At 43.0% G+C, this 11,373-nt stretch overlaps 1 protein-coding gene across 1 annotated transcript; it reads right to left on the bottom strand.

The window, feature by feature from the left end:
• Nucleotides 1–3,649: 3,649 nt before the first annotated feature.
• On the bottom strand, nt 3,650–8,290 carry PPP1R3C (protein phosphatase 1 regulatory subunit 3C). The gene is made up of 2 exons (XM_003255216.3): nt 8,147–8,290; nt 3,650–6,068 (listed from the first exon to the last, which is right to left on the bottom strand). The coding sequence occupies exons 1-2, from the start codon at nt 8,158–8,160 to the stop codon at nt 5,129–5,131; spliced, it is 954 nt and encodes a 317-aa protein (XP_003255264.1). The 5' UTR covers nt 8,161–8,290; the 3' UTR covers nt 3,650–5,128.
• Between the last annotated feature and the right edge of the window lie 3,083 nt (nt 8,291–11,373).

Genomic DNA, 11,373 nt, shown 5'->3' with positions numbered 1-11,373 from the left:
TGTTCCCATTTTAAAGATGGGAACACTGAGACTTGGAGACATTGTCACTTGATGAAGGTTGCACCACAAAACTGGTGGGATAGAGATTTAAATCTAGTTCTGTCTGACTCCAGACCTAATCTCCTAACATATGAAAAGCATGTGATTCATCTGCTTCTCTGGATAACTCAATTCTATCCTTAATTACAAACTGAAAAGTTGGCTCATATTACCTTGGCCCTGTGAATAATTGTTTTTGAGTTGCTGCTGAAACAATGGGCCTCAACCATTTATGAATGCCTGTGCCAAGGGGAACCATGTGATGGAGTCCCAGTATCCTTCCACTAAATGACTTGGTGTTTCAGAAGGCTAGATCTTCTCTAACCCCTGATTGAGCGGGCAGTTGCGGGGTGGGAATCCTGACTTACCTGAGCCAATCATGAAGTCCCATTTCCCTGTCCAGAGACTAGTTCACATACAGAACTGTGACTTAATTCTGGTCAGTGAAACATAGGGGAGAGTCTGCAAGTCTGCAGTGGAGGACAAGAAAAGCTTCTGGACAAGGTTTATTCGCCCATAAAAAAAGTGACACAAGGAAGAGATAGGCTCCTTCTCCTGGTTAGGCTATTGTGTCTGCTTCTCATGCCTGGAAACTATGGCAGCCATCTTATCATTAGGAAGTTAGCACAGGGACAATCAAGAGTAATGAGGATAGGCTGGGCACAGTGGCTCACGCCTGTAATCCTGGCACTTTGGGAGGCTGAGGCGGGCAGATCACTTGAGGTCAGAAGTTCGAGACCAGCCTGGGCAACATAGGGAAACCCCATCTCTACTAAAAATACAAAAATTGGCTGGGCGTGGTGGTGCGCGCCTGTAGTCCCAGCTACTTGGGAGGCTGAGGTACAAGAATCGCTTGAACCCAGGAGGCAGATGTTGCAGTGAGCTGAGTTTGCACCACTGCACTCCACCCTGGGTGATGGAGCAAGACTGTCTCAAAAAATAAAAAAAGAAAGAATAATGAGGATGGTAAAATGAAAAAACGGAAATAGGTTAACCTGAGTTTAAGCCACTGACTCAACCAACTTTGAAAACACTCTACCTTGCATCTTGTATTGTAGGATAATCTATTTCCTTTATAGTTGAAGATACATGAGTCAAGGGATCATGTCACTTGTGCCAAAAAGCCTCCTCATTAACCTACTCCTATACACAAAAGATCAGAGAAGAGAAAAAGAGATAATCGATTAGTAAAATCAAGAAGTCCATCTCCAGGTTGTTTAGCAGGAGATGGTATGGGCAGGGCTGGGGGTGTTGGAGAAGGGGCAGTAGGCCAAGCTCTACTATTTCTGTAATCTTCAGCAAGTTTTAATCACTATGGACCTCTATTTCACCATTTTGGTTTTTTATTTTTTAATTTTTAATTTTTAATTTTTTTATTTTTATTTTGTGTGTGTGTGTGTGTGTGTGTGTGTGTGTGTGTGTGTGTGTGTGTAAGTGGGTGGAGGAATCCTCTGAGCCATTACATGACTCTGTTCTCTGAATCAGGACAGTTGAAAACACTTCACACAGCTTAAATCAGAGGTCCTCAAACTTGATGCATATTGGAAACATCTGGAAAGCTTTCAGAACTGTCCAATGCACAGACCACGACTTGGACCAATTAAATCCAAATATTATGAGCTTCAGGGGGAAGCATCAGTATTTTGTAAAGCTTACCAGTTAAATCTGATATGCAGGCAAAGTTAAGGACCACTGGCTTAGAGGGATCATCCAAATCCAGGAATGGGTGGCCACTCATTGTCAAAAAGAGGGAAAAGTCAAGGCCAGGAGTCAGCAACAGTGCACATGGACTGCTCCGAGTTCGGGATCCTTGCCCACTAATGAGAGGGTTTGTTCAGATTACAGCTCCCAGTAGCTGCCAGAAAACCCTATGAGGAACCTAGAGATGAAAGCTGAGGAAGAGATTCTCCCTTTGCAGCTTGAAAGGTCACTCAAACTTGTGCAGAACTTTTGGATTCACATTGATAAAGATGCACAGTTCACTCCCATCCTAGAGATTTCCAGCCTATCAGTTTGGGGATGAACTAAAAGGAGAGCCATCAATTTAGAGAGAAAAAAATAGTCCTTCCTTAAATAACTAAATTAAACTTAATATTTTTTGGAACAGAATATCATGCATTCCAAATTCAAGTTATTCTCTCATGTTAAATTTTTAAAAGCAAAGTTGCTTCTACTATTAGGTGAGATATCAGGATGTGAAATGCAGTTAATTCTATTTGATAGTAAAGCTCCAGGAACACCCTGCTCTTTGACCAGCTCCTCCCTCATCAACTGCCCAGGGTCACCCCAAAATTGGGTCAAGCTGGCACAGGTGACCAGCACAAGCTGGTCATGCCTGCCTGAAAATAGCTCTCCTGTAAGAAGGGGGCTGCAGGAGAAGGGGCAACTCCATGGGAGATTTCAAGGAGGCTGTGTGAAGCAGAGGGAGGGACACTAAGTGACAAGTCACTGTTCAGCTGGCTCACCCTGGCCACACTACCTTTAACAAGTCACTTCACCTATCTGGATTTTAGTTTCTTCTTTTACAAAGTTAGGCACTTGAGCCCCATGGTTTTCGAGGTCCCTGTCAGACCCAAGTTTGATTTTTCTCCATCCCTTGGGAACAGGGCAGTCCACCGAACCATCAGCATAAATAGAGAGGAAGCAAAATAGGGGCTATAAATTCTAGCTCTTACAGAGCTCGGCAGATAGTGCGAGAGAGTGAAGCCATGGGTGGAGACTGTGGCCAAAACAAGGCAGTATGACCCATCTAGGATGCATGCCCCATCTAAGGGGCACAGCTGCTATTCAATTTCATGTATTTGTTGCCATGTGGGGAGACCTTACAAATTTTTTAGGAAAAAAAGTAAACCCAGATTTTTTAATGTAGTCCACTGATTGTTATATCATGGCAATAAAATCTTTAACAATCTCGTGTCAAATAAAATACATCTGTGCCCAGATACAGCCTGCAGGCCTGTGGTTTACAGCTTTGACAAAGAGGATTCTATGATATGATAAAAGTTTATTCTTCATAATTGGGCCTTTTTAGTAGATTGGTTAACACTGTGCAGCTCTTTCTTTAGATACACTGTGCAGATGTTAGGCAGAACTGGAGCAACAACTTAGGTTCATGGACCTGCTGCCTCTCACCCCAAGGAGCTGTGCTGCTCCCTTCAGTCCAGGACTGGCGCCTACTGCCCCTTCCCTATGCCCCTCTGTGCAGCTGAAAGTTCTACCCGTTCAGGAAGGTGCTGTAGCTCGAGACGTAGAAGCCACTCCAACCTTTCCCACACCAACTCCTTCCCCATTTTAAAGCTGAGACATGGCCTCCAACATAACCCTGACCCAGCAGATTGTGTGTGTGTGTGCAGAAACCATAGATGAGGACAGTCAGGGTGGGGGAAGAAGCACTAGCAACAGCTCAAGTTATTGCCCCTGCTCGCCAGCCCCAATGGTCAGGTGGTAGGAAGTGTGCTCACTAATGAGACTGGGGCCTTGTGAATATCCTCAGATGGATCCATGTCTTGGTCCATACTAACTCTGCTCAGTTGTTCCTAAACGAAAAATGAGAATGTCAGCTGAGTTTCTTATTTGACTGTGGCTTTGAGAAAGAAAATATACTCAGGCCTTATATCAAACACATTTATTCTTAAAGCGAGAAGCTCATCAAGGATAGCTAGAGGAGAGTGAAATATTTACAGTAGAAAAGTATGGGTGCTAGCCAAACTTCAGATTCTGTCACTGCAGAGTTATTCCGATAGTACTTTTCCACCATGGCACATCACACATGTTAAAATTAACTGCATTCTTGTAACACCTCTCAATGGTTGTGCACAATAATAGAAGCAACATTCTGGGACTCCTTAAGATCCTACAGAATGAATTTATGCACACACAAAAACAAGTATAATACAAAACATTCAAAACAAGTCACATCCATTTTTTAAAAAAAAAGAAAACAGCAAGATGAAAATAGGCAAGGGATGGGTTGTTACTTCTATGTGCAAGGTACTGGATTCTTCACTGAGAATCCTAGTGTCGGGCCTCACGTCAAACATCACATCAAAAAAGTGTGCAGAAAAATGAGTCACCTTCAATATGAAGGATGTGAGTTGTGTACACTGACAACGGTCTCAAAGATATAGCATTATTGCAGGAGGAATGCCTGTGTACAGAGTGGACCATCTTATGAGGCCAAAAACTCATGAGTTATCAGATGACCATTCAGATATTTGGGTTAAACGATGACAGTTTTCTGGTTTAATCAAGGCACTTGCAAAGAGCTATCTTTGACATGATATGAAGTCCCTACGTGTTGTTAGCCATTGATGATGGCATGGTTTTTCTATACCAAGCATTCTATAACAAGAACCCAAGCCTGACAGTTTGATCACAAAGTCACTTATAACATCAGGACTACAAAGCCAGATTTGCTTAAACTTTCCCCAAATTATGATTTTTGATAGATCACATCTGAACAGAAAGGCTTCACTTAAGATCTTGATTCTCCAGAGCTATAATTCATCTTCTTTCTCCAATACCACCCACATTCTTAATGGTTATTTAGCTTTTCTCCACAAGGATACGTAGAATGGATCTTTTTCCCCTCCAGAAATAATTTCCCCAGGAAAGAATTGTAAAACCAACTTAAAAACACAAAATAACCTTACATTTTTCCACCAACAATGATCAGACCTCCCACTCCTCTGACTTGAGCTCCAGAGCCCTTTGTGTATACTTTTCACACATTCCTCATACCATTAACACAGCTTTCCATCACCATCAGCCATCCTTCCTCAACTTTTCCTTGCCCAACATGAAAGCTAGCGGATTGAGAGGGAAGGAGGAAGGGCACTGAAAAAGTATTACCTTTATAAAAATAGTTTTCAACCGGTTACTTGATCCTCCAAAGCCAAATTGGGTAGCATCATCTGTACAGACCCCAACACTAAATTCTCAAGTGTCTTTCTTTTCCATAGCCAGGTCTCAAAAGCTCAAATCTAAACCTACTGATGGAGTAGCAAAGGCTTCCTAAAATTGAGCAATACAGACCTAGGATTGCATGGGGGAATATGACAAGTCAAGACCAGTTACATTGTTGCTTAATTCATCGATAAGAGGCCAAGTTCTCCATTCTCCCCCAGCTCTGCCACTCTGGGAAGAGCCCACTAGCCAGCCTCGGACTGCCAAAGATTGTTGACTCTAACTCTGTCTTAGGAGACGTCTGGTGGAATGCACAGTCCTGGGGTGCCATCTGTGTCTGCACCCCATCAGGCTTCCATTGAACATGAACAATTCTATAATTCTGACCATCATTGTTGTCCCAAAAGACTTGCCCATTAGCATGGTAAGAAATGCAGAACTCAATTTTCTGCTCAGTTGGAATGACAGGGGGTAAGTCAATGGCAAATGAGAAGGTATCACTATCTGAGCCACCATACACATTTTTCATATAGACACAGTCTACGTCAGTGTAGTTTTTCCAAGAATCGAAAGTGATACGGATCTGAACTTTCTTCTCAAAACTCACATTTTTGACTTTAACAGTCCCTGTCACTGTTCGCTCCTGCAACGAGCAGTTCTCCAGACAGACAAAGTTCTTCTGAAAGTGGCTCCGGAAACTTAAGTAATCGGTTGAAGGCTGTGGGAAATCTAAAATCAAGTTTTTCTCCTCGTGGTGTTTTAAGGCAGAGGAGATATCATTAAGGTCTAAGAGATCAAACTGGAGATCCCACGCTGGTTCTTCTGGGAGGTCGGAGAAGACATGGATCGCGGTGAGAGAGAGGCCCTTGGAGTCAGCAAACACAACGCGCTTCTTGGCTTGGCTGTGTGAGCACTTCCAGTCATTCTGTGATTTGGCTTCATGTTTTATGTTGAGACATGATTTCAGGGGCTTTAATTTATTCACAAAATGTCTTCGTTGAAATTCGTCGTAAGGGCCCAGGAAACTCTTCACAGGTGGTGAATGAGCCAAGCAAAGCCTCATGGCCACATCCACGGGCATGACCGAACTTGTCAAAGGACGTGGATCTAAAACCTGGATCATTCTGGAATGCAAAAGGAAGAGGGATTATCACCTGGATCGGAAATGCTCTTCCCCAGTGCCAAATACGTATGTACTATTTTTGTGCTGACTGAATTATAGCCAGTGCAGTAGATATCAGGCAGGTGCTATCATACGTAGTAAAACAGAACAGTATTAAGTGATCAGATCTTCTATGTCTACCTCTACCCTTGGCCGGCTAAAGGCTATTAATTGCTTAAAACACTTAGAGGGTGATGGGGGTCTCAGTTTCCCCATCTGAGAAATAAAAGGGTTCGATTTGATTATCTCCAAGGCAGCCTTGAGAACCGTGTGCTCTGTTCTGGACCAGTGATCCTCAAACCTGTCTGGTCACTATGCCTAGGGAATTCATTTTCTTTCTTTCTTGTCTTCCCTCCTTTCCTCCTTCCCTCCTTCCTTCCTTTCTTCCTTTCTTTCTTTCTCTCTCTCTCTTTCTCTCTCTCTCTCTTTCTCTTTCTTCTTTCTTTCCAATTCCTGGGACTCAGAACTACTGAGGCAGAACTTCTGGGGCTAGGGCCAAGGGATGGATATGTTCGTAAAGCTTCCCAGGTGATTCTAATGACCAGACAGGTTCAGGAGCCACAGTTCCAGACCCTCTGCTCCCTCTGGCTACGTTGGCTTATTTTGCCGCCAAATTGATTGACACTTCTCTGGTAAGGTAATTCACTTGAAAAAAAAAAACAAAAATAACATGCAACAGTTTTCAGAGTGAGAAGGCTAGAGAAGTCAAAGAATTATCTTTGCACTTTGATTATCATGGTCTTATTTTTCACAAATAACAACTGAAATACAAGCCAACAATTCATATGCACTTAAAAACTATATAATTGATAATTCACCTAAAGAGATGCCCATGACAAGTCCACATTTAAGTGGAAAAACTGATTACCTGAAAGTTGGAGTGTTTTTAAACATACATTTTATATACATAAACTTATAAATATTGAAAAACTCTATAGGAAATACACCTTTCCTCATAATTTAATAATTATTATTTCTGGGTGATAGAATTATAGATTATCTATTTTCATTTTTGTTCTTTTTTGGCATTTTCTAATAGACATTTATAAGTAGAAAGACAATAAAGCCATTTAAAGTTTTAAACATGACTATGCTCAGCAATATTAAACCAAGAAGCATCTATAAAGAAGACTTTTCTCTGACCTTTAGCCCTCATTATATATTTCCAAGCTTATGGTATTAGGATTTTTCTCCTATCTTAGCCTTACAAGTAAGAGGTGTGTACATGACATTTCTCAGTCTGGCTTTAGTAACTCTCCTCACAGCAGCTCTAAACATGTATGCAAGTGGTCATTATCACAAAAATGTGTAATAACACTCGCAGAACTGTATTAGCTCTGGGGTTTTTTTGGGAGATCTGCAAACTTAGAACAAATGAAAGCTAAAGCTATATTTGTGGGTCTAAGAATAGTTAATAGGATTTTTAGAGAAGTCTGCTAAGCTATGTCTGGAGAAGCTATTTAAAGTAGTTTTATGGGAGGTTTTTTTTTTTTTTTTTTTACTTTTTGCATTTATAAAAAGACAGTTTTAGTTTGGGTGATTTCTTTGGAACTTTAAGTCCTGGACAAGAGTTAAAAGTAATCGTTTGCTCAAACTCTTGAGATTTTGCTATGGCAAACTGTGATAAGAAGGACGAATGAATGCAAACGTCATCCTGTAATTTTTTTCCTCCAAGCTAAACCACCTAACCAGCAATGTCGAGTGCTGTTCTCACCACTTCAGCTGCACGAGTCTTTGGGACATTTGTGCAGGACCAAAAGAACAGCCGCATCCATGAGAAAATCCGAACTCAAGCTGATTCACGTTAAGATAATATCTGCTTTAAGATGCTGATTACTAAAATAGGCTCTGCTTAAGAAATAGAGCCAAATTTCTACACCTCTAAGGCCCCTCGGTTGCCAGATTCAACTACGTAGTCAGTCCACTTGTCCTCCCCTGGGGTGTCCATTTCCAGAGATGATAGAACTGAAACGCCCCCCAACTTCCCCACAGCTGCGCGTTCCCCTGTGTTCCTAGCGCGCAGAGTTGCAGCGAACCTACCTGGTGCAGCTCATTAGGCAGAGAGGCGGCGGACCGTAAAAGCCAGCACCGGCTGCCTGCACAAATTCGAATCACAGCTCCGGGACTTGCCCCCGCCGCGGTCGCTAGGAGAGATTGAGAGCCCGGCGCCTAGAGGCCGCTTATGTGCTCCGAAGCACGTGACCCGATCCCTGGGACCAATCGCCGGGCCTCGAGCCCCATGGCGCGACCAACCAGAGCCCAGCTGGGGCGCGAGCCCTCGCCCCGGGAACGTGATTGCTCCGGGGCCGGACGTGCAGAGAGCGAGCTGGGCATCCCGGGGAGGTTCTGGGACTCCGTGGCCAGCTGGAACCAGCCGCGTAACGGGAACCCTGGGCTAGGGGCCGGGCAGGCACGTACCGCATGCACCGGGCGCCGGCCAAGAGAGAGCGCAGCCAGCCTCGCCCAGGCGGGGCGCCAGTGCCTCAGGCTTGGGGCGGCTGTTACTTGGGAATAGCTTTGTGGGTCACTGCGGGTGAATCTGCACACAGAAGATGTGGCTCAAACCGAATGTGTATCGCATTTGAAATGTTTATATCGTTCATTACCCGGTGTATCCGCATTTCTCCCTCACCTTAGCCTGCGCGATCCCAAACTGGCTGCATGCTTTTCGATTAGTATGAGTTCACAGATGCACCACACGGTAGACAGCTGCCGGGAATTACCAACTTACCTAACAAATGTTGTTAGGAAAGCATACCAGCCCCATAAAACACCAAGGTGGCATTTAATTAAAAGACACTTTGTATTTCTGTCTATTCTTCAATTTTCTCCCCTGCGGGGAACACTAAAGTCGGAAGTGAAATGACCCTTTTCACACATACAGCGGGTCAAGAGGCAGCAGTCAACCCAAACCCCTTACTCAATTCTGACGTTCTTTGGCAGCGGTGTGGAAATCAAAATGTTAAAATAAAATTTTAAAAATCACGCCATATGTTTCATGAGCCTTCTGAGCCACTCACTTTGGCTGAGGTTTCATTATTTTGATTAGTTTGAGGAATTTTTAGACCATCATTTACAACTGTAAAATTAAATGTCTAAGTCAAGTCTAAATTATTTTTATAAAACCCACGTCCTAGTTTTGCTCTACTAATTGAGCTATCCATTAGTCAATTAAAATATACAAAAATTCCTATGTCTTTTAAACAACTGTCAAACAGTGGAATTGCTAAAATTATTAGAGTGAAGAAAAAAATCACACTGAATATCACTGGTAAAGGCACTTCATGCCTGGGTTTTATTTTTGAAATGAAATATCTAACTAATGGCAGGCCTTCTAGCCCCTTTAGCTCAACCTAAACTAGCTGGAAGGTCTTTGGATTGACACTTACTAGCTACACGAATCTAGGCAAGTTCTAACCTCAGTTTCCTCATGTGTAAAACGGAGATAGTAACGTTCTGAGGATGAAGTAAGATGGTGCCAATGAACAGACTCAGCACGATGCCCAGCTCTTGTGTTCAATCTGGGCTAGTTTCCAAGTTTCTACTTGATCTCTCAGCTAGAGTTTTTACTCTATCACCTCAAGGCGCCTGGTGCCTGAGCTAAAATATTGAGAATAGCTGCTGCTTGTTGAGCCTTTACTCTGTGCCAAACACTATGTGCTATCAATTCAATCCTCACAACAACCCTATGTGATATGTCCAATTATTAATCCCATTTTAGAGAAAAGAAAACGGAGACACTGAGTGGTCAGGAACCCTGCCCAGTGGATCACTTGAGGCCAGGAGTTCAAGACCAGCCTGGCCAACCTGGTGAAACGCTATCTCTACTAAAAATACAAAAATTAGCCGGGCATGGTGGTGCACACCTGTACTCTCAGCTACTCTGGAGGCTGAGGCAGGAGAATCGCTTGAACCCGGGAGGTGGCGGTTGCAGTGAGCTGAGATTGCACCACTGCACTCCAGCCTGGGCAACAGAGCGAGACTCTATCTCAAAAAAAAAAAAAAAAAAACCTGCCCAGGATCTCACAGGTAGAGCAGGGATTAGAGCCTGGCTGATGCCAGAGCAATAACTGCTGCACCATATTGTCTTATTTTAATGACCCATCAATGGTTAGAATTATGGAGGTAGAAGGAGGTGATAGGCATCAAACTCTTTATTTCACAGATGAGGAACTGAAAGCTTAGAGAGGTCAGGCTGCTTGCCAGGGGCTGGCTAGGTCTGAGCCAAAACTAGAACCCTAGGTATTCTTTTCCTTTACCCATGATTATATGTCGAGCTAAATAGTAAATGTTACCAGTTAAAACTATGGAGAAACATGAATAACAATTTATGGTGACTGCATTTTGAGGGAAAGGTATCCATGCATAGAAAACAGAATGTGCCCTACAGAAATGTGAGCAGTTCATTTTGGAATGGTGAGATTATGAGTGATTAAAAATGTCTTCATTGTTTTGCTGCTCTGTTGTTGTTTTTCTTAATTTTTCTACAATGAACATACACGACTTAATTAAGAAATAATTTTTCAAGGGCGTTAAAACTCTGAGATTCAACTAACACATATAGCGTACTGCTAGGTGCCAAGAACTGTGGTGGAAATTTTCACATGCTTATGCCATTTACTCACACCACCCTTTCAGCCTGTTCCATTCATACAGCTTTCTCTCCTGCCCCCTGGTGTTGACTAATGCCATAGAAGTCACTCTCCCTTTCAGCTCCTTCAAATGGAAGATTCAGGGAGACCATGCTTTCTCCTAAAAGGACTCAACACTCACTCAATAAACCTCTAAACTGGATGATCCAGGCTTTTCACTTCTGTCTCCTTCCCAGCTTTTGATCCCCTCCATTACTGGATGAGAGAAACTAGGATGGAATCAGTGTTCTTAGTTGTGGGTTGCACCAATGAAGACAGAGTAGAAAGGAATCGTGGGGAGTTTTGCTATTATTCGTAGGATTTCTCCCACTGTGGTTTGGCAGCATCTAAACATTGCTTGGTCCTACCCATCTTAACAATCAATCTATCAGCAGGAAATTATTGAGCTATGCAGTATTTCCAGCTCCATGCCAGGGGTTACAAAGTCTCAGCAGTCATAACCCTTTGACCTTGAGGAGGTTACAATCATTATTACAGAAAAACAAATTCATAGAATACCCAGCGGACATTTTAAGAAGCTACTAAGCAAGGAGCTGATAATTGTGGGGCTTACACAATTGGGTCTCTTACAGCATTCACTCAACACGTTGCCTGAGAGCTGCCTTTGGAAAAACA

The sequence above is a fragment of the Nomascus leucogenys genome, chromosome 3 (assembly GCF_006542625.1).
Source record: "Nomascus leucogenys isolate Asia chromosome 3, Asia_NLE_v1, whole genome shotgun sequence".
Classification (NCBI taxonomy): Eukaryota; Metazoa; Chordata; class Mammalia; order Primates; family Hylobatidae; genus Nomascus; species Nomascus leucogenys.
This window is presented reverse-complemented; position numbering and strand designations above follow the sequence as displayed.